The sequence below is a fragment of the Tiliqua scincoides genome, chromosome 9, assembly GCF_035046505.1.
Source record: "Tiliqua scincoides isolate rTilSci1 chromosome 9, rTilSci1.hap2, whole genome shotgun sequence".
Lineage (NCBI taxonomy): Eukaryota > Metazoa > Chordata > Lepidosauria > Squamata > Scincidae > Tiliqua > Tiliqua scincoides.
Window position 1 is genome coordinate 7,704,397 of NC_089829.1, and position 24,153 is coordinate 7,728,549.

The 24,153-nt window shown below is 48.5% G+C and overlaps 1 protein-coding gene across 1 annotated transcript in view; it reads right to left on the minus strand.

Moving 5' to 3' along the window:
• The window catches only part of MORN1 (MORN repeat containing 1), a 69,141-nt gene that overhangs the window by 28,733 nt on the left and 16,255 nt on the right, over positions 1-24,153 (minus strand). The window contains exons 7-10 of the mRNA XM_066637403.1: positions 13,054-13,150; positions 10,850-10,960; positions 7,772-7,895; positions 507-697 (exon numbers count right to left, since the gene is read on the minus strand). Of these exons, the coding sequence (XP_066493500.1) occupies positions 507-697; positions 7,772-7,895; positions 10,850-10,960; positions 13,054-13,150 (523 nt within the window). The remainder of the gene's footprint in view (positions 1-506; positions 698-7,771; positions 7,896-10,849; positions 10,961-13,053; positions 13,151-24,153) is intronic.

The window sequence follows — 24,153 nt, forward strand, 5'->3', positions numbered from 1 at the left end:
TGGACAGGACTGAGCCCTCAGAGAGCTACTGCTCAAAGCAGGGGTCATGACAGCACGCCTCCTGTCCTAAAGGTACACTGGTGCTGTTATGGCATGTACACTTAGATAGCATAGGCTCACTCTGCAGCGCCAAGGCAACAAGAACGCAGACAGGATGCACTGCAGTGAAGTGATTCTTCATCTAATTCATTTTTAACAGCATGTTTTGACTGATTGGGGGGGAGCCCACCCAAAAAGTCTGCATAATGAGCCCAGGCTATTCTGTCTAATGCAGGAACACTCCCCCCCACTCTAAATTTAATCGATTCCACTTATTATTAAGGATGTCAACGACGACAATCTCCTGCAGCCCACAAAGCACTTTTCTGAGCCATCCATTTGCACGACAAAAGCCATCTCAGATTTTTTCTTAAGTTGTTCTACCAAGGGATAGACAACGGTCCTTTGTTTCCCAGCTTCAGACGCAAAAGCCAACCACTCCTGCTAAATCCATTATCTTGACTTACCATCCCAGTTGCTAAGGGCATCTCCTGTTCCATCCAAAGGTTTTGATCCGGATTCTGGAGCTGTGTTTCCTTCAGGGACTGGCAATTCAGGCAGGGTAAACCCAGATTTGCCGACAGTTGGAAGAGCAGCTTGAAACTCCTGGCTCCCAGAAACAGCCACCATCAAAGGATAGCTAATATACTCAAATCCACTGTGGAAAAAAACAGGATAGACACTTTATTTTGCATTGATGGGCTTTAAAGTCTTAAAAGTCAATAGTCCAGGTCTAATGAGGGCCACACAATGAGTGCTGGATGTACAAAGCTGCCTTATGTTCTCAGCTCACTGGTGCAGCTAGTCTGATGAGCTGCTCTGACTGACAGCACAGCTCCAGAGTCTCAAGAATGGGTCTTTCCTAGAACTTGAGATACCACAGATTGAACTTGGGACATTCTGCGTACAAAGCAGATGCTCTACCACTGAGCTATGGATTCTCTTTCTGAAACCGCCCTTTACTGAGTTAGATCCTTGGTCCAACCAGCTCAGCATTGCCTGACAACAGCTGCTCTTCGAGGCAGGGCTCCTTCCCAGATGCTGCCAGGGGATGAACCTGGAACCTTCTGGATACAAAGCATGAGCTTTATTGCTGAGCTATGACCCTTTTTCAGTGAAAATACATGAAGGTTAGATAATGCATATTCACACACGATAAAAGCGTGGTGACTTTCCACAGAACATTGATCAGATTTTGTCTGTTAAGGCATGAGGCCCTATCTTTGTATATCAAGCTTGTTGGGGGTATCCTGTCCCTTGAGTGTGTGGTCCTGTCGACCTCCTTATGAGGCAACCACTAAAAAGAGCCTTGTTAAATTCACCCCTGTTAGCAACTGCATGTAAAAACAAAATTCCTTCCTTTCACTTGGATGGTGGATTCTACTTAAAGGAGAGGTGCTGACTTTTGCTCAGTGTTTTTAAAGTGCATTCCAAATAGACAACCTGCTGTTATTCTTTCTGGGGGGAAGGCTGGACAGGAGGAGGAAGTGCAAAAATGACCAACAATGCTCACATCTTTCAATGCAGAACAACGCAGCAGGTTTTCTTGGGCAGATCTGCCTGCCATCATGGAGTACTGTGACTCACAAAGTCTGGATGGTGACTGCAAAAGTGGTATTTGCATACTCTGCATACTTAGTGCCTCTGCAGAGGCACTAAGCAAAGAGGATAACAATACTAACAGCCCAATCCAATGCATGTTTAGTCAGAAATAAATCTCATTGCAGACAATGGGGCTTACTCCCAGGCAAATGTGCATAGATTGCAAGCTTAAAACTCTATGGAGCACTTTCTGAGTGTGCAAACCACTTTACATGTATTGTCTTGAGCAGGGGTGTCCAAAGTTTTTGGCAAGAGGGCCACATCAGCTCTCTGACACTGTGTCGGGGGCTGGGAAAAAAGATAATTAATTTATATTTAAAATTTGAATAAATTTACATAAGTTTACATAAATGAATATATTAAAGATGAACTTAAAAGAATGAATGAAGGTCTTGTGATAGCTCAAGGCCTATAAAAGGCCTTGCACAAAGCAAGGCTGGCCTTTCCTTTGCTGTCACTGCTGAATCACGGATGTGAAACAGCAAACAGTGGAAGTAGCCCTCATCCCACAGCTCACATGAGAGGTCAAACAGTCGCCCTCATGCCGAGATCAGTTGCGTCAGGCCAGAGTGGCCTCCAACAAATCCCAGGAGGGCCAGAGGCTCATTGGAGACTGGGGGCTCCCTGAGGGCCGCATTGAGAAGCCTCAAGGGCTACAAGTGGCCCCAGGGCCAGGGTTTGGGCACCCCTGGTCTTGAGGAATCCTTACAAACAACTCTGTAAGGTGAGCCAGTGTTATTATCCCCATAATGCAGATGGGGCTTTGTGTTGAAGAATGTGTTGCTGACACAGAGACCGTGATGACAGCAAAACTCTAGCAGGCGTTGGCCATTTTCGTTCATCCTCCCAGTGCCAAACTGACCTAAGCAAGTGGGCCATGAACTGTTATCAGCACCAACTCTAGCATTGAAATCGCCGAGGATGAACAATGGCTCTTTTACAGGGATTTTCTTGACAGTGGTGGCCAGGTCATCATAGAATTTGTCTTTGGCTTCTGCTGGAGATGACAGAGTCGGTGCATAAGCACTGATGAGAGTGATAGGTCCTGCTGATGACTGGAGCTGCAGGGACAAAATTCTTTCACTTCCCACAGTAGGTGGGATGATGGATTTCAGCAGGGTATTTCTGACCGCAAAGCCAACGCCATGTTCCCTGGTTTCGTTTGGTGGTTTTCCCTGCCAGAAAAATGAGAAATTTCTCTCCTTGACAGATCCGGAATCTGGCAGCCTAGTCTCTTGAAGGGCGACGATGTCCATCTGCAGTCTGCTCAGCTCCATGTCGATGACAGCTGTTTTGCGTGTGTCGTCTATTTCTTGCAGGTCATCAGAGAAGCCAGGTGTCATTGTCCTAACGTTCCAGGTGCCCAGCTTTAGGGCAGTAGTTTTCTGTTTTCTGTTACATGGTGCAGAGTTGTCGATCCGCTTGTCAGTTTTCACCCTAAACCCCACGCACCCCATGAGGTTAACGGACCGTGGTGAGGCAACACCTTACTGGCTGGGGACTGCCCAGCTTAAGGCGGGCGGTAGCTGCCCAATGAGATGCAATGATCTCTCCCACCGTCGGAAGCAGCCCCTGGCGTCATGCTCTACGCCAATCGAGCAAAGACTTATAACCGGTAAACTGCTGCTTCCCGTGTTGTGCCGACGCCATATGGCGAAGTTGGAGTGTCCTCTCCAGTGCGCGAAGCCTGGGTAAAGAAGGTATGGAGGATAGGCTGTTACCCAACATAGAGTCTCTTGGAGACATCCAAGATCAAAGCACTGGCACCAGCTCGACCTGATCCTCACCAGACGCTCCAGCCTTCCCAGCATCAAGATCACACGCAGTTATCATGGTGCTGCCTGCGACACTGACCACTCCCTGGTGTGCAGCAGAGTGAAACTGCAAACAAAGCGACTGTATCACACGAAAAAGGAAGGAAGACCTCGCATTGATACCAGCAAGACCCGGGATCAGAGAAAAGTGGAGGAATTTGCACAAGCGCTTGAGGAATCTCTTCCAGGCCCGGCCGACGCAAACGCATCCAACAGATGGGAACATTTCAAGAATACCGTTTACAACACCGCCTTGTCCATATTCGGCAAGAAGACCAACAAGGCGGCAGACTGGTTTGAGGCCCACTCTGAGGAGTTGACACCAGTCATTGAGGAAAAGAGGAGAGCTCAAGCAGCATACAAGGCCTGTCCCAGTGAGCGCAACCTGCAGGTCCTCCGAACTGCTCGCAGCAAAGTCCAACAGACTGCCAGGAGATGTGCTAACGACTACTGGCTCCAGCTCTGTTCCGAGATACAGATAGCAGCTGACACGGGCAACATCAAGGGGATGTATGATGGTATCAAGCAGGCCCTAGGTCCAACACAGAAGAAAATTGCCCCTCTGAAGTCTGCCACAGGCGAGGTCATCCAGGATTGGGCGCAGCAGATGGAACGCTGGGTGCAGCACTACTCTGAGCTATATTCCAGAGAAAATGTAGTCACCGAAGAAGCACTGAACAACATTGAGTGCCTGCCTGTGCTGGAAGAGCTTGACAGTGAACCAACCCTAGAAGAACTTCACGTGGCCCTGGACTCCCTTGCCTTTGGCAAGGCACCTGGAAAAGACAGCATCCCTGCTGAAGTCCTAAAATGCTGCAAAGAGATCATCGTCACTGAGCTGCATGAAATCCTCTGTCTCTGCTGGAGAGAAGGTGGAGTACCTCAAGACATGAGGGATGCAAACATCATCACGCTGTACAAGAACAAAGGTGACAGGGGTGACTGCAACAACTACCGCGGCATCTCTCTCCTTAGCATTGTAGGAAAGCTGTTTGCCCGAGTTGTACTAAAGAGGCTCCAGGTACTTGCAGAGAGCGTCTATCCAGAATCGCAGTGTGGATTCCGAGCCAACAGGTCCACCACTGATATGGTATTCTCCCTTAGACAACTGCAGGAGAAATGCAGGGAACAACGACAGCCACTCTTTATAGCCTTCATAGATCTCACAAAGGCTTTCGACCTGGTCAGCAGAGACGGCCTCTTCAAGATTCTCCCCAAGATTGGATGTCCACCCAAGCTCCTCAGCATCATCAGATCTTTCCACAAGGACATGAAGGGCACTGTTGTCTTCGATGGCTCCACATCAGACCCTTTTGCCATCCGAAGCGGAGTGAAGCAGGGCTGTGTTCTTGCACCAACCTTGTTTGGGATTTTCTTCGCTGTCCTGCTGAAGCAGGCCTTTGGAACTGCAACAGAAGGCATCTATCTCCGGACCAGATCAGACGGAAAGCTCTTCAACCTCTCCAGACTGAGAGCAAAATCCAAAGTCCAGCTGAAATGTCTGCGTGACTTCCTCTTTGCCGACGATGCAGCTGTCACTACCCACTCTGCCAAAGATCTCCAGCAGCTCATGGATCGTTTTAGCAAGGCCTGCCAAGATTTTGGACTGACAATCAGCCTGAAGAAAACACAGGTCATGGTTCAGGATGTGGACTCACCTCCCTGCATTACAATCTCTGAGCATGAACTGGAGGTTGTCCATGACTTTGTGTACCTTGGCTCAACGATCTCCGACACTCTTTCTCTTGATACCGAGCTAAACAAGCGCATTGGTAAAGCAGCTACCACGTTTTCCCGACTCACAAAGAGAGTCTGGTCCAACAAGAAGCTGACGGAACATACCAAGATCCAGGTCTACAGAGCTTGCGTCCTGACTACACTTCTGTACTGCAGCGAGTCATGGACTCTTCGCTCACAACAGGAGAGGAAACTGAGCGCTTTCCACATGCGCTGCCTCCGACGCATCCTCGGCATCACCTGGCAGGACAAAGTTCCAAACAACACAGTCCTGGAACGTGCTGGAATCCCTAGCATGTATTCACTGCTGAAACAGAGACGCCTGCGTTGGCTTGGTCATGTCGTGAGAATGGATGATGGCCGGATCCCAAAGGATCTCCTCTATGGAGAACTCGTGCAAGGAAAGTGCCCTACAGGTAGACCACACCTGCGATACAAAGACATCTGCAAGAGGGATCTGAAGGCCTTAGGGATGGACCTCAACAAGTGGGAAACCCTGGCCTCTGAGCGGCCCGCTTGGAGGCAGGCTGTGCAGCATGGCCTTTCCCAGTTTGAAGAGACACTTTGCCAACAGTCTGAGGCAAAGAGGCAAAGAAGGAAGGCCCATAGCCAGGGAGACAGACCAGGGACAGACTGCACTTGCTCCCGGTGTGGAAGGGATTGTCACTCCCGGATTGGCCTTTTCAGCCACACTAGACGCTGTGCCAGAACCACCTTTCAGAGCGCGATACCATAGTCTTTCGAGACTGAAGGTTGCCAATACTAATACTAAATGCAGATGGGGAAGACTGAGTGGCTTGCCCAGGTGAGTTCAGGGCAGAGGCAAGATTCACACTGGGTGAGTCCTGATTAGTAGCTCAGTCTTTTGGGCAATACAGTAGGCCCTCCTAATCAGCAGGTTCAGCACCCAAGGATTTGATCCAACGCAGGTGCTGACCTGTGCTGGAGGGCCTCACGTGACACCTTCCAGTCCTGTCTGGGAGGTGTTCTGAGGCACAGGGAGGCTGTGTGCAACTTCTCTGGGTCACAGGAAGCCTTCTGGAGGCACTGGAAGGTAATTCTGTTTTTCCCCCCTGTTTTTTTGCCAAATCAGAAATTCCTGTCAGAAGGCTCTGGTAGGCCTTCTGAGGTGCAGCAAGGTTTGGTGCAACCTTCTAACACCCCAGAAGACCTCCCGGGGTCTTGTGACAGGCACTTCTGGTTTGTCAGGCCCGAAAGATTTGATCATCCATGGAAACTGGTATCCACGGAGGGGGGGGTGGTGGAACAGATCCCCCCCCCCCCGGATACCAAGGGCCCATTGATTATACTATACAGGGCTGGCCCAAGATCTGCCAGCATCTGAAATGGTGTGCCAAATGTTGTTCCCTATTATCTGGTTATGTTCCAGCTTCTGCTCCTCCTCCTTCCTGAATTGGAAAAGGAGACTGGGATGGACACTATACTCTCCGTGATTTTTGCTCCTTCATACTTTCTCTTCTACTCAGCCTCCCTCTTCCTTTTCAAACTCCGAAAGTGGGAAGTGGAGGGGCAGCAGTGGAGGTGACTGGGTGGACAGAGGTGAGCACCACCCACCTGCCAATCTGGTACCTGGGGTATCTGCCTTAGTTAGCCTCATGGATGGACCATCCCTGACTCTGTACCAGCTTTGCACTGGAGTTCTAGTGGAAGCCTATGCTTGTCTACTCAGAAGTAATACTGAATTCAATAGTATAGGACTACAGCCTTAAAACCCTAAGTTGCTGTCTCACTATTGGCCAGCAAACTATTTCTCTCAGTTTGGCAGTGGTGTTCGGGGGGGGGGGGCAAAGCACTTTGCAAGGCACCCAGCTTACAGGGTGCAATGAGATGCCTTGCAAAACTTAGCATCTTGCCCCCCCCTCTGGGAAAGCCATGGCAGTTCAGCAATGAGATTTCACAGTGATACAGCTCTATGATTCAGCTCCAGTATCCCACACCGAATAGCTAGAAGCTGGCCTTATATACACTTTGGAGTGCGTAGCTTCTCCTCCTCCCTCCCCACACAATCAGTTGGCCATATGGAAGGCTATTTCAAACCAAACTGCCCTTTCTGCACTTAAAAAAATAACAACAAAAAATTGTAAATGTTTTTTGGAATTCTAACTTACTTCACACACACAGAAAAGGAAATAGTTCCTAACCTCTGCTTGTGACAGTTGTATGTAATAATCCTCAATAAGGAGTCTGACCAAGACCTCCTGTCACCTGAGGTGGCATATCAAATACTGTCCCCCCTCACCTGATGGAGGGTGCCTCGGTGCTGCCCAATTTCTACCTCAGCACTCCCCTCCACATTTCTCTTCCTCTCTGTCCCCTCCATCCTTTTCTAATCCACGTTGTGGAAGGAGAACAAGGAGTACTGCAAGCAAGCAGAAGGGCAGAAATAGGCAGCCCACCACCAATCTGCTGCCTCAGGTGATCCTTCAGTTGGCCTCATGGATGGGCTGGCCCTAGTGAGACCAAAACAGGCTAAGGAAGCACTTTGAGTTAATCAGGGCATCACTTTTCCCATAATAGTATATCAGAGGCTCAAGAATGAATGAAATCACATTACTTACAAAGAGCTTTTGATTGGCCGCCTCCCGGATTGTTCAATTAACTCGTACAGGCTGTTTTTGCAATTAGCAGGAAGTGGCCTGTGTCTGATACCAGCGCTGATCTCCAGTAGTCGACTGTTCTCCCCTACCAAGAAAAAGAGCAACAGGCAGAAGGAATAATTGTTTAATTGCTTGACTTGCAGCCAGCACATCAAGAACAGGAGGTTCTATCCTGCCCTGCTCCCCACTGTGCTGATTTTCAGGTTTCATCCTATTCTTCATGGTGGGGAGCGTTTTAAAAAACAACAAAATCAGAACACCACAATTTAGATCTGAAATCTAAAGCGGTATGACCCATTCTACTATCATCTTTAGCAGGGGCCAAAGCTCAGTGGGACAGCACCTGCTGCGCATGCAAAGGACCCAGGATCAACCCCTGGAAGCATCAACAGGCAGGGCTGAGAAAGACCCTTGTCTGAAACCCTGGAAAGCTGCTGCCAGTCAGTGTTGATAATGCTGAGCTAGATGGATGAAGAATCTGAGTCAACAGAAGGCAGGTTCCCGTGTTCATCAGGAGTGTCCTTGGCATAGTGGGAGAGCACTAGCTTGGAACTAGGAGGTCCCAGGTTCAGTCCTCAATACCTCCAGGTATAAGGTTAGAAGAGGCTTGGGGAGCCACTGCCAGCCAGAGCAGGCAATGTAGGCCAGATGGACCCAAGGTCTAACACAGCAGAAGGCAGTGTCAAATTGACAGCAAAGGCAAGGAGCACATGTTTTGCTGCCCTTGAGCATTTCAATTCATACTGTGAAGCCACTGAGGAGGAAGGTAAACACACCTGTCAGGGATGATTTTGCTTGGATTTGGAGCTTGGGAGGGGGGAACAGAGTGCTAACACAACACCACCCTTACACAAAGCCCTACAAACAGCAGAATTGTCATCATTTCTGGAAAATGTACTTAGTTACAGTCATTCAATCACAATGTGCTCCAGGTAGCCTTGACTTCGACAGCCGTAATTTGAAACGGAAGGTTATGAAGCCCAAATGACTTGTCTGTTGTAAACAGAAAAGTCCTTCGTCTTTTTTCCTTTTTTGCGCATATGACAGAGAGAGTGAGAGGCTCTTTATTGAAAAGCTTTGTTTTCAGAACAGTTCATAAGGAAAAATGAGAACATACAAAGAACTGAAGGGCAAGGAATGACAAATGCAACAGTCTGAAACATCAGAGAATCGCTGGGACCTACAAAACCGAGTCACAAGCATCACAATTCTGTGTGGGCTGACTTGGAAGTAAGTCACCCCCTTAGTTGATGGGGCTTACTCCCAGGTAAGGATTGCAGCCTTAGAGGGGCACTTACATCTGAGTAGACCTGCGCGGAATTGCACTAAAAGGGCTTAATCCAACTTTCTAGCGCCCATGCAGGCATAATGCAGCCCAGTGGTAAAGGAACAAACATTCCCTTGCATTGATGAGGCATCCATGACTGCCCCCCCCAACATTGCAGGATGCAGTTCATGCCCTGTTGGCCCAGCTGCATTAGCACTGGAAAGCTGGATAGGATTGGGACCTAAATGTGATTATCTGAGAGCACAATTCAACTTGCGCTGGAACAGGCAAGCCAGGAGGCTTGCGCTGCATTCAGTGCAGGATTGTGGCCAGCAGCAGCTTAGCCAGAGGCAAGGAGAAACTCTTTCCCTTACCCCTGGGTAAGGGCTGCTGGCCCCAATGGGTCTTCTCAGACTTGCGCCACCTCCTGAGGTGTCACAAGTCAGAGGAGAGCGGAACGGCTTGAAGCCGCTCTGTTCTCCCTGGGGACAGCGGTTGGGAACCACCATAACTGTTGGATCCCAGTCCTGCCTCAGGCTGCCCGCGCACCCGCCCCTGGGGCCGCCCATCACCCTCCCTCCCCCTGCCCAGGAATGCCTCCCTCCCTCTCCCTCCCCGCCTGCCCCATGCCTACCTGTCTCCCTTACGTCAGCTCATGCAAGCCGATGAAAGCAGCCGGGAGGAAGCCAGTGCAGGGGCCTCTGTCAGCCTCCACAGGCCAGCGCTTCTAGGAGCGCCGATCTGGTTTCCTCCCGAAGAGGCACAAACGTGCCATAAAGCACGTGCTGCCGAACGTACTTGCCCACCTCTGCACCCAGCTCCAGTGCCTGGTACTGGGGAGAGCAAGATGAGGAATTGGTTGTACAGCACTGGCCAGGGACCTCTAAAAAGAAATTCTCAACAACCTAGCAAAACTACAATTCCCAGGGTTCTCTGAAATAAATTCAAGGTAAATATACTAGTCTCATACTTGTTTAAATCTGCTGTTTGGCATTAAGACTTCTTGGCTTGCTTTGCCCTGTTTGCTGGGCACCTCGGCGCCAGTGGTCTCCTTGTTGTCTATACCCCCAAAGCCTCAACTTGGGGCCAAGGGGGTTAACAGGAACCCTGACTCTATTATTTTTTGCTATACCTTCTCAGTTACTGGAGCAAGGCAGCTGGATGTTTCCTTGGCTGCTTCTCCTTTTGTTAAACATAGCACGGCTCGCACAAGTACAGCACAAGAAAGCCTCTTGTGGGACATCTGGAACTTCCCAGAGGTGGAGACACATTGCTGGGAACAACCAGACCGTGCCTCTTTCGGCCCATGCCTGTTCGTGGGCCCAGCCAGTAATGCTCCCACCACAATGGGCTTTTTTGGCCCTGTTGGTTGCACTTGGCAGATATGGCCAGGTTGCTCTTGCTATGGTGGGCAGATGGGCCCAAAGGGCAATTCCATACATGTAGCTATACCCACAAACAAACACAAATGCAATCTGCAAAGTTTTTTCAGCTTACATGCTTGTATATTTACATGTCAACTAAGTCTCAGTGGGTCCTCCTGAGGACTCCATAGTTAATGGATGATAGCAAGTGGGCCAACTCAGTTTTTTAAAAAATTCAAAGCATAAAAGATTGAGAACAAAATGTCACACATTTATTGTATATTATCCCCCACAAAGGGGGGGGGGAGCGAAGTGGATGCCAGGCTCTCATTTGGGGCTTTCTGTTTTCTGCTTATCATTGTGAGAAATCTTTTATATGGCACTACAGTATGATAAAAGTGCTCTTACTTTCAGAAACTTCTCCTTCCTCGTTTTGCAGCTGGATGTGAAACGTGTGAGCAGAACCTGGAACTGTATCAATAACTTCTGGTCCCAAAATCACAATCTTCTTTGCTTGTCCTGAAAAACATTCAGCGTTACTTAGTTATCTCACTGCTGAAAAACAAAGCTGGGAGCTTCTCCTCAACCCCTGGGAAGAAACCAAGATATTCATTTGTACTTATGTGAATAAGCACGGCTGAAAGTCACGTCCAGAGAAGGTTGCTGGTTCTGGGTTGGATAAGAGACCTGTGAGAGGTCCCTGCTCCAGGAAAAGTGTGACACTTGCACCACCCCTGCAATTGCAAGAGCATATGGATGGCTGAAACCTCAGGGATGTGCAGAAACAAGCATGGGAGGGATGTCAAAGTAGGTGTACGCTTGAAGAGAGGCTTGAGAATCTGTTGGAACTTCTCTGTTGAAACCAAGTTTATTATTCCCTTGGAAAAGATTGCTATCAATGGAATCATGTGGGGAATTACAGCGCACTCATTTCTCCCATCCTACCTGCTGTCTTTAGATTCTGATGCATAGACGCGCCCCCCCCCCCCGAAATTTCCCTTGTCTCACAGAAACTTATTTGGCTTCCATTGAAAATTCTCAGAAGTCTCTCCTTGGGAAGAACTTCAAGGTTTATTCTGCATTCCCGCCTTTTTTTAAATACTGAGGGACTGGACTCAGGAGCTAGGACTCAGTTCACTGGGCCCTTCAAACATGATTACAGGTTCTTAAGATTAGATTTACCAGATACAAACGGAGGCAGAGTGCCTCTACCTTTAACCATTGTATAAAGGAGGGAATTTTGGCAGGTACAGCTCAACATGGAAGGGTTTAAGAAGCTGCACCTGCCAAAATTCCTTCTTCTGTACAATGGTTAACGGTAGAGGCACTCTGTCCCCATTTGTATCTGGTAACCCTACTTATGATGGACAGGTACAAAGATGACCAAAACCTCAGAAACCACACCTGGGCATGGCTGAACAGTTCCGTAAGTGGGATCTACTGTGGACCTTGGCTGCAAGGTCCACACTTGGTGATGGGCCAGCCTCTGCTCCTCCCACTTCCTATATTGGAAAAGGGACAAGAGAGATGGAGCACAGAGAAGGTACGGAGGAGTGAAGAGCAGGAACACTGTACACTAGTCCACCACTCCTCACTTCCACACTTTCTTTTCCACTCTGTCCCTCTCTTCCTTTTCCAACCCAGGGGTGGAGAAAAGGAAGACCAGTATCAATGAGTGGGCCGATGATGGTGGACAACCCCTGCCCATCTACTACCTGAGGCAACCACCTTAGTCAGCCTGATGGATGGGCCAGCCTGACACTAAGGCGCATCTAAGAAGGAATAATTCAGTGTGGCAGATCTGAGTTGCAAGACTTCTGAAACTTCCCAGTGAGTAGCTTGTTCCAAAAAGTTCTAGAGGTGAACTGAAGCCTGAAATTCCCCTTGGTTCAAGCTCCCCTTGCCTGCAGAGTTGACAGCCTTAAAGAGACAGCACTCTGACTTGAAGTCTTGTGATCTCCAGGCACTGGGGAATGCAAGGTTCTCAGTGGGGAATGGAAAGGTGATTCTTTGGGGGGGGGGATGGATGGAGTGGGCTCAGACAGTGTGAACTCTGAGGGCTCCTGTCCAGACTTTTTTCAAGCACTAGCCCACTATCGGGGGATTGGGGCAAGGCCGTGCTGGTCTGCCTAATCTGGCTGGTCCCACCTTGTCAGGATTGGACTCTGAACTGTTACTTGGTGGAACACAGAGGTCCTGACACAAAGTGCTCCAACAACAGCCACTTGTAATCCGGAACTTTCTCCTCATGCTGCATCATCACCCATCACAAAGACTTTCCAGGTCCAGCAGACTGAACAGTAATCGCTGGCCAAAGTGGGAAGGCTTTTCTCGCTCACAGTGCACAAACGGGGTGTCAAAATAATATGTTTTCTTAAAAAAACGGGGGCACTGTCATGTCGCAGCGCCTCGTTCCATTCCCTGAATGGAATTCCACCACTGCCACCCCCTCCCCAAAAGACCTCACTGGAGCTTTTCCTTTTTATGAGTGGCATGTTCCAGGAGTAGAGGTGCCAGCGCTTGCGGCCCAACTGTATTAATCAGTAGAGTGAAAGGCAGGGTATTATGCTGGAGTCTCATTACTAACCTGGAGGCATAATCAAAGTACATACCAACTGGGTAGCCATTGAGCCACAGTCCATCATAGGTGACACCTGAACAATGGAGTACAGAGCCCTGTCCGTTGAATGTGTCATTTCTCCACTGTCCCTGCGAATAGAAGAAGAAAAGGGGCGGGGAGAGGGAAGACAGAGGAGATATTCATTGGTTTCAAATTTAGACCACGACACAGGCGACTATAGAAAGAAAGGATTAGGCCAGACGCTTGCAAGAGCAAAGCGGGTGGCCCTTGGGGGGCTTTTTAGAAATACCCTTCCAGAATTGGTGTGAAAACGCTGAGTGGGAGAGGCAAGGCGGCGGCAAGGGAGGGGGGAAACCAAACAAACGACGGTGCAAGATTATGTAGCCATGCCAGTATGACCTCTAAATAGACATGGGCTCTGGGAGACTAAGCCTGCTGGACTTGGGAGCTTGCTAATGGCATGTCAAGGAACAGAATGCATCGTGGGGAAGATCACACATTGCTTCTTTGCCCCATGTAAGGACAAAAGGGCAGAGAGCATGTTGTTGTTTTTCCACACGGCACACACATTGTAAAGCTGGTGGAGAATGAAATATTGGGAGATAGCCCTTGCAGTTTTCCTTGGATCGCTGATCTGTGTATCTGGCAACATCTCCCCGGGGCACCAGATGGGGGGTCTTTCCCAGCCCTATGTGGAACTAATGCAGGGACTGAATGTGGGACCTACTCGCGTGAAGCAGATGCTCTACCACTGAGCTGCAGCCCAACTCCCAAGTAGATAACCCAGACACGATGAAATTTCATCCAGAGAATTGGGGTTTTTATCTGAAAGGACATCATGCAACAGACCTCATTATGAGATATGACCTTTGAGTTGGTTCACACATGCATAGCACTTTGCTTGAGGGATGGGGGCTAACAGCTCAACGTGTGAACTGACCCCATTCACAAGCACTGCTGGCTGAAGCTTAAGTGGTTTGGGTCTCAGGGGGAAGGGATGGACTCAAAGGAACTCCTTCTCCTGCTCCATGTGCTGAGATAATTAACTGAAGACCTGCTTATGCTACCAAGAAGCAGGCAGTCAAGCAATATTGGGGATAAGAGCCTTTTGGGTGGTAGTACCATCCCTGTGGAACTTGCTGCTCAAGGATACCTGGCAAAAATCCCTTGCATTTTTTTTTTATCAGCTACCTAAACCATTTTCTTCAGAGAGATGATGGTTTTCACTGAACGTTTTAATTTTGCATGGATCTTACAGCATGTCTCTTAGGCTGGGGTTATTTATTTAAAGACAATTTTACCCTGCTTTTCCCTTCTATAATAAAAGGCTCAGGGTAGCTAAAACCAGTAAAATACAACACAATATAATGAAAGATTGAGGGCCCAATCCTATCCAACCATCTAGCACTGGTGCAACTGCAACGCAGCCCCAAAATAAGGGAACAAATGTTCCGATACCTTGGGGAGGCCTCTATGACTGCCTCCCCACCACAGGATGTAGTGCATGCCCCATTGGCACAGCTGCACTGGCACTGCAAAATTGGATAGGATTGGGTCCTAAGTAGGGAAAAAAATTGAACAGATAATAGAATAATTTAATGGCATTATTGGCAGTAATATTAAACCTTAATTTAAGAGGATATAAAAACTGAGTGGATTAACGACATATTCAGGCATTGTCAGAAGGTGAACAGGGAGGGTTCAGTTCATAATGCAACTGGGAAGAAGTTCCATAGCTCTGGTGCTGTCACTGAGAAGGTTCAGTTACTGCTAGCTGAGCTTCAGATTATAGTAGCACATGCGCGGGGGGGGGAAGGGATGATTTTAGGGCATGGGCTGTCTCATCTGCAAGGAGGCGGTCCTTAAAGTATCCCATTCATGCAATGGTGTAGCTAGAGGGGGTGCAAAGCACTAATTTGAGTCATTTTGGGCGGGGGGGAAGCAAAATTGAGGCATTCGCCTCTGTTTTGCTCCCCCTGCCTGGAATGGCTTCAAGGAGGAAGGGCTGCTTGCATGCCATGTGGAGGTTCCCTTCAAAACTTAGTGCTTTGCACCCCCTCTAGCTACACCACTGCAGCCATGGGGTTATAGCTAGTTATTGTCTGATGTAATTTTATGCCGATTTTGAGACATTTGTGAGCCGCCTTCAGGGTTCCTTTGGAGACAAGCTTGGAACAACTAACAAAGAGACAAATCAGCAGGGCTCCTGTAAAGAAGTAGCTGATGAGCAAATGTTCCAGGCTAAACCTTTGGCTGGGACAGCTCCCGACCTGAAACTGTGCAGAGCTACTGCCAGTCAGTGCAGATAGTGCTGAGCTAGATGGACCAAGCATCTGACTCAGTAGGCAGCACATTCACATATGTTTGCGTGCGTGCAGGCAGGGTTAGAGTAGGGGACAGAGAGTTAATCACAGGGAATGGTTTGAAGTCTTTACCGACTGGGAGATGACCATGCCAGTCTGAGAATGCCAGGCAACGTTACACCCGGATGCAAATGGGGTCGAAACCAAAAACCGGCGGACTAGCTTTCCAAGAGGGGGCAATGAGGCATCAGATAGTGACAGCTGTCGGAGCAAGCAACTCAAGGCTCCCAGACTCATGCCAAACAAAACTAGAAATCTGGGTGTGGGAGGTGATGCTGCCACCACCTTTGCCAATGTGCATATGCGACACTGGGGGAGGGGACCACACACACACACACACACACACACACACACACACACACACACACACAAAAGGTAGTAGGTATTTCAGGCTAGCAGGCACCAGTGCAATAAGTGTCACAGGACACTGAGAGCTCGCAAACCCCCGCCACCCACCTCTGTTCCCTGTGCTTTAAAAGTGTCGAGCCGTCCCCCTTCCGCTTGGCCGCAAAGGCAAATCCTTATTTATTTATCCATCTCTCTCTCTACATATATATATATATTTTTTTTTTATAAAACTGTGCGTGGTAGTCGGCTGGCTTCCTGGTGCTGCCGCCTGACAATTGGTGGCTTGCACGAAACCAAGTGCTACTACAGACTCTAAATTTATCTGAGCCACCATCAAATCCCAGATGGATCTGGAGACTCAAATTCTGCCACTCTCTCTTTTTTACACCCTTAGCAACTAGTATCCAAAATAGAGGGGGGGGGGAAGAGAACGATTGCACAGGCAGCTGAAAAGCAAGCAGTGGAAAGAAGCAGGTTGCTGCAGCAACTGAGCTTCTTCTGTTCTTTCCATCACCATTCTAAAGCGTTCCATGGAAATTCTTCTACTTAGAATATTGTTGTAAAGAGGCAGGCAGCACTCTCTTTCTCTAAGTTTTTTTTTTTTTTTAAAAGCTGCTTTACTCCCGTCACAGGTGTTGGAAGCACTGGAGGAGATGCCAATGCCTGCCTGCCTGCCAACTTGGAGCTGCATGTCGTGCTTATTAAGCCTCTTCAGGACCTGAGGAAGTGTCCCTAACCTGTCCCCTGTCCCCAGGGAACTACTGCAGATTTCAGCAGTGGTGGAGGGAGGGGCAGGCAAAGAGGTTCACAGGAAGGAAGGAAGGGCCCCCACTCTTGGAAACACTGCATATAAAATGTGCAATTGTTTTCCAGCACCCGTGTTGAGGTTTGAGGTTCGTTTTAGTTTCCACACCTCAGAATGACTGTGATAGCAGCTTCCAGAGGAGTTCTAAGGTAACATTCATCAACTGAGCAAAGTATGTGCGGAAGAGGAAAAAAGAGGAAAGGGTCCCCTTGCTTGCTCCTGCCTCCATCCCTTTCCCTCCGTGGGTCAGTATCAAGAATGCAAGTCCCTTGGGGCAGAGAACTTCTTTACACCCTCTGCAATGCACCATATATACTGATGTAGCACATGGAGTTAACTTAATGGCACACATTCTTCCAACCCTAATTCCTGGTTCCTTTCTCCTACACCCTTGGAGAAATGGTGGGATAGCATCACCTACATTAATAGCAAACAAAAAAGAGCTGTGTGACTTCAGCTCTAAAGTAGAATAGAGTCGCCCCCCCCCCCAAAAAAAGAAAAGGGTAATGGTTCCTATGTAGATGGGGGACACCCTAGTTATGCAAAAATGTATTACTTTTTAAGATAAAAGAAAAGTACACTTTAAACATCTCCTTTTCCCATCATGGCTCTGGGAGCTTCCAGCACCTTACAGGCTGTTGAGGGCACAGAGCAGCTGAGAGGGAGACCGAGAATGTTAAAAGTGGCAAGTTGTAAGGAGGACAAACTATTCCAGGAAAATGGAGTGCAGGGAGGGGGAAACTGGCCTGCTTATGCCCCTAATGGTTGATAGCAGCTATTCTAAATTTGGGTTGGAGGTGTGTGGGCCATGAAGTTAAAAAATATATACTCACCTCCCTGTGAGGGATAGATCAGGAGGGAAGAAAGGGAACCTTTTCCCAACCCCACTCTTTTGGCACCCCCACCTATATATCAAGCCACTGCAGGGCCTCTACTTGACCACTGGTACTATACTTCCATGAGGGGGAACCTCTAACGAGGGGCAAAGAAAAAACAGCATCTTTTCCCGTTGGCACCCGGATGCAGGTCTCATGCTGTCTTGTGTGCTCCCTGGGGCATTTGGTGGGCCACTGTGAGATACAGGAAACTGGACTAGACCCTGCTAACCCCTGCTAACAGTTAACCCCTGCTAACTGGTAAGAGGCACTTTTTTCAAGTGGGTGCTCTTCTTTTATTCAACAGGGGGAGAGTAACTGGCCCACCTCCCCCCAGCAGTGTCTTTTCTAGTGGCTGTCTGCTGGTGTTCTTTTGCATATTTTTAGATTGTGAGTCCTTTTGGGACAGGGAGCCATAAGTTATTTGATTTTTTTTTTTCCTGTAAACCGCTTTGGGAACTTTTTGTTGAAAAGCGGTATATAAATACTGTTATTATTATTATTATTATTATATGTGTCTATGGCCTGATTCAGCTGGGCTGTTTGTATGTTCCCCTTTCCCCCTATTCAAACAACATAGTCATCATGCGTCCATGCATTCCTCTCCTTCTTTGACACTTCCACTTCTTCCTGCTCTACTCTGGTTTCAGCTCATTCAGGGCTTTGGAGGTTATAACCAACAGTTTAATTGAACCCAAATACATACAGCAGAGATGGCACAAAATGGGAATGATATGCTGCACCTAAGTCTGGAACACCAACAGGAACTATGTGTGTAAATGTGCCAATGCAACGAATGTTGTGGTGGATGCCATTTGATCCAGAAGACATTGGACCTATTATGCAGGTTGAGATGGTGATGTCTGGAACTCTGAGACGAGGGACATTATGCTTTGACCCCTCAATGTTGGGACACAATGCACAGAATTAACCAGGTCTCCTATAAACTGGACCCTCTCAGTTGGTTCTAGGTGAGGCTTCCTGTGGTGGATATACAGGCTCAGAGTGAAGACCAGGAGTTTTAGAGGTTGCTGTTTGGATTGTGTCACCTTAAACCAATTGTGCAGATAAAGGAAAACTATTATCACTTGACACCAAAGGAATGTGGTGACCACAGTCATACATGCCTGGTGAAGACCCTTGATGGAGATGCTGAAGGAGAGCACTCGATATTAAGAGTATTAAGTACTGACAGCAAAGCGTAGATATCTCCAGTGTTGTGGATATATCGTGAAGTGGTTCTCCTTCAAGCCCCTAGCTGTGAACCAGGGATTTCCATACAAAACTGTCAAGATGTCCAGTTTGGAGATCATACAAAATGTCTTTGTATAAAGGCACCCACATCCCTTTGGTTTGGTATGGACACAGACCTATTTAAATTCTCATTATACAACTGCAGATCCAATAAGGGAGAAACCAATTTTCCAGCCTCCTCTTGGTGGCCCAGAGAGGCTCAGAAGTTATGATGAAGGTGGATGCCTCTGGTTCTGGCACCAGCTCTGAGGAGGGGAGAGCCAAGAGAGCTGCAAGTGTCAATGGAAAAAGCCGTAATGTTGACAGGTTCATTGGAATTGAAGGGACAAGATGGCAATAGCCCTTGCCCCAGCCCAGATATTTTGGTGGTTGCTGGATTCTGATGTAAACCACACTCTCCTCCTGGAGAAAATGGCCATCAGCAATGGTCTATGTCATTGGCCATTTCATGCCATTTTCCCCCAAAATGTGTGCCATGACCTACCAGTGTGACTTCCAGATCGTCCACCATTTTACCTTGCAGCGTCCTGGCCTCAGAGGGCCCACAACCCACTTAAAAAAATTGGGTCATAACTCACAGTTTGGGAAACATTGAATTAGATCAGGGGTGTCCAAACTTTTTGGCAGGAGGGCCACATCTCTCTGACACTGTGTCGGGGGCCGGGGAAAAAAAGAAATGATTTACATTTCAAATTTGAATAAATTTACATAAATGAATATACTAGAGATGGAACTTATATGAATGAATGAAGGTCTTGCAATAGCTCAAAGCCTATAAAAGGCTTTGCACAAAGCTTGCCCAGTCTTCCTTTGCTGCTGTTGCTGCATCACAGATGTGAAACAGAAAGCAGTGCAGGGAGCCCTCATCCCACTGCTCACGCAAGAGGTTGAACAGTTGGCTGTCACGCTGAGAGCAGTTGCATCAGGCCAGCGTGGGCTCCAGCAAGTCTCCAGAGGGCCAGAGGTTCATTGGAGACTGGGGGCACCCTGAGGGCCAAATTAGGAGTCCTCGAGGGCCGGAAGTGGCCCCAGGGCCGGGGTTTGGGCACCCCTAAATTAGATGGACAGATGCTCTGACACAAGGTAAGGCAGCTCTTGACCTAGGCACCTGAGATCAAACAACTCTAGCAGTCCAACGGCCCTTCCACTGCCAACCAAGAGCTGTGGCCATCGCAGGGCCACCAACTTCTAAAGGTAGCAGACCCCATGCCATGTTTGAGCCAATGTGCCAGGGGAACAGGGGGTGGAGGGCGAAATCCAGGACTGCACCAGAACGTGTTGTCACTGTTGTTGTGCATCATCTTTACACATTCAAACACACACACCCCACAGTCCACATTCTGCCAGTTCTCACATTTCACTTGCTGTTTGCATCACTGGCTGCTCCTTCGCCCCCTCCCCCAATACAATGTGGCCGCCGCCGCCGCCGCCTCCATCTCCCTCTGGCACGCTTGCCTAGACCAGCCTCTTCTCCCAGATGGCAGGAGGAGTGGGGGTAAGCGTTTCTAAAAGTTGCTTAGCAATGTAACACATGGAGAGGTTTGCAAACGCTGACATTCTCAAAAGCCTCATCCGTGCTAGTCGCGTGTGGCAAAAGGGTGCCAAGCGCGTGAACAGCCGGAGCAACAGAGGGGGCTCTTGGGACAGGGTGGGAGAGAAGGAAAGGGGGATGTTGCTCACCATCCAGGCAGCAAATGAAGTAGGGAGAGAGGGGGGAGATAGCCAGCCACTGAAAGGTTGGGACTGCTCTATTCTGGGCTCTGGATTTTCAATTAAAACCAACTCTGCCTTTCCTTCCACTGGGTCCTCTCCAGTGCCACAGCTCGAAGCTGGAGCACATGCCTGGAATGCAACAGGGTCCCAGGTTTGATACTTGGTATATTCAGTGAAAGATATTTGGGCAGCAAGCACTGAGAAAGATAACTGCTTAAGACCGCAGAGAGCCACAGCCTGTCAGAGCAGCAGGCTACATGTACCCGCGATTGGACTCTTACAAGGCAGCTCTGTACGTTCAGTCAATACCATATGATTTGCATTACAGTGACCCCCCCCATTTAATTGACCAATCGAGGGGAACGGGTGCCTGTTAATGCTGAAAGTCGGTTAAATCCAACATACTCACACACCCAAGCAAGCACTCAAACACATTCACATGCATTGTCACATGACAGTGCACATGCCACATGACAGTGAATACACAAAACATACGACCCATTTTTTAAAAAGACAATGTCCATTATTTCCAAAGTCCGTTTAAACAGAGGCCCAAACAGCAAACTGAGGGTTCACTGTATGCCTAGATTATTTACTGAGGGGACAGTCAGAAGCATCAGTTTTGAATGGAAAAGGTCCCAGCTTCTTTTGCATTTGCAGGGAGGGTTGGAAAAGAACCCCCTCTGAAACCCTCGGAAGCCACCGCCAGTCACCGTAGACAACACTGAGCCAGATGAACCAACGATCTCTGTTTCCAGCAGCTTCTGCCGAGGGCCCACAGCTCAGCACTAGAGCCTCTGCTTAGCGTGCAGAAGGTCCCAGGTTCAATGCCTGGCAGCATCTCCCAGTAGGGCTGGGAAAGACCCCTGAGCCTGAAACTCCAGAGAGTCTCTGCTGATCAATGCAGGCAATCTTCAGCTAGATAGTCCAAGGGTCTGACTCTCTGTGCCAGGTTCCTGTGCACCTGCAGGGCTCAACTTACACAGGAGCCTGAATTTTAACCAGTGTTCTTCAACCCTGGAGTCGGGACCCCAATGGGGTTGCGAAGCCTCAGTTGTGGGGTAAAAGCAACTTACAGGAATGAAAAAAGTTGAAGACCACTGAACTAAAGAACCACCAGGTAAAGGGGAAGGCATCTGGTGTGCCCCTTCAGCAATCAAGAGATTGTGCCCCAGTCCTGCTCAGGTTCTTAGCAATTGTGCTAAAATAGCTTTCACTAGTGCCAGGCTTCAGGGTAACTTTTTCTGCTCTCTTTAATAGAATATTTGGTTACAGTGAACAGTACTGGAAGGGCATTATGTGAGCAGAGAGTGGGTGGTGACGGGAATGGGAGTGGGGGGATAGGGTCGTGGGAGGGGGCTGGGATTGACGGTGGGGACCCCAGTCTCATACTTTACATATTGGGGTTGTGGCACGAAAAAGGTTGAAGACCTAAACAGCTGGTTTGAGATACTCTGCTGAACCAACCTTTTCCTAAAGCTCCTGTTTGACCAAAACCAAAATATAAATTGAACATGCTGCAAGCTGCAATGGAAAACTCACTTCACTTTGTTGGAGGAAAAAGCAGAAAGGGGGGGGGAACCAAACAACAACAAACCCCTAAACCACCAGGGAGCCTGGAGCGACTCAGAAAGGTGTTAACAGATTGCCAGTGCCAAAGAATACAACACATTTGCTCCAGAATCATTTCCAAAAGCCAAAGGGACTGCTCCAGACCATCCTTGAAGCCTATGAAGTTCATCCAGATGGCCTGTTATGAATGCAAGGAAATGCAGTTAGGCAGGCATGCCTCAGCTCTCTCCCCTGGTCCACTGACGCACTGCTCCAGGAGAAACTCCCACATAGGACCAGATGAAACAAAACTGCTGTGTCCAAAGTGACTGGACCGTGTTGTCTGCATCATAGTAGCGGCTTCCCAGGCCTTACCAGTCTTTGAACCTGGGATCTTCTGCATGCAAAACACTCAGTCTACCTCTGAGTCACAGCCTCATTCACAGAAGTGCCCTGTTTTCTCAAAGGAGGCAGACCTGTAGCTTATGGAGATCCTTGACCCAGAGGGAAAGACCTCAATAGCCCAGTCACTGGATGCGGTCCTGAGAAGCTATGCACCTACATACACCAAGATGCCCTCCTCCATGAGATAGACAGCCACAAATGGGAGATTGTATCATGTTGGCAAACCGAACCCAAGTCCAAAAAAAGTTTTAAGAAGTTTTCTATCTTTCCAGTGAACCCAAACCTAAAATCTGTCAGTAGCACTGAACCTGAGACAGGACCAAACTCCCGCAGCTCTCAGCAGCTGAGAAGTGCTGAGGTGTTACTGCTGAAAGGGTTGGGCTCTCCCATATCTTGAAATATGATCAAGATTTGTGAGTTTTCTGTCATTTGCAGCTAATGAGTTCCTAAGTGAGAAAAAGTGCTTATTTTTGGTTATGACCTGTTTAATGCAGGTCTCTTGTCTTGTGGTTTCCTGAGGCATACAGGAAGTTGGACTAAATGGGCCTTTGGCCTGATGCAGCGGGGCTGTTCTTAACACTGCAGGTGACTGAACCAGTTTTTCAAGCTAAAGTCTGAAGTGGAAGGTTCAAAAAATAATGATGAACACAAATGGGACTCACATTTTTTTTAATGGTTCAATATTCTCAACTGTATATAAGATTTCCAGAGCACCAAGGAGAATACATTGCTGGACTTGAACCCACAGCAATTCCAGTACAATAGATATTGGGGAGAGCATTGAGCAGAGCTGGCCCATGACCTCCTGGCACTTGAGGTGGCATGCTAAATGCTACAAGGCTCCTTGTCTTGCTGCTAGCTAGCAGCGGCCATGTCATTCATAGATGGCAGTCAGGTGCTTGGGGTGGCGTTTTCCCCCTCTTCTGATGTAGGATTTAGACGGGGTCCAAAAAAAGGAATCACCCTACATCTCAGAGGCTGCTCTAACTCAGGAGCATTGCTGCGTGAGAAACTGGGAGGCTTCTGCTTATCAATAAGGTACAGGTGTTTTGAAATGAACGGCAAGAAACATGTATTTAACATTGAAGAAGCAATTTCCACTTAATTGATAGTGTTTCTATTCCTAACTGAGCAGCGATTATGCCTTTATTGCAATTAATTTTGGTTACTTCAGTCTCGTTGTGCATGCCTCTGACAGCGTATCATTTCCATAAGCTACTGTTTGATTGATCTCAAGCCCAAACAACTTCCAGTGTTGGCTTCAACCAGTTTAAATGCTTTTTGTTTAAATGCTATAGTGCTCCCTTGAAATAATCTGGAGCACTGGTCTTCGACCTATCAAGAGACAGGACAGGTCAAGAGACTATGAGTGGCAGCCTGGGGGAGGCGGCAGGAGGCGCCAAATGAACCGCTGAATCCAGTGTTGGGGGAGAAGAAGGTTCCGTTCCATTCTCCACTTTTATTTTATCTCACAGAAGTCAATGAAAGCCCACTGGGAACTAGGCCAGCTCAAATATGAATGGTCTTTTTTCTTTTTCATCTCTTGTGCTCTCCTCCCCAATTTTAACCTTAGGATGTAATCCACAGCACGCCCTCAGCAGGTGCAAGTCCCTTGTGCCGGCCGATGAGTGTCGCGTAAGTGCTGTAAGGCACTTTTGCTCCACTCTCAGAGGAGGGAGGCCGACGCCCAGGCATACGCTGGCCCAAGCCCGTTGGGCTGACAGTAAAGTTAAGCCCACACTGGCCGGGTCAGGCTGGTGTGGGGGTCAAGGGGGCATGGGGAGAGTGGGGAGGAGGTGTTTCAGGGAGGGGAAAGG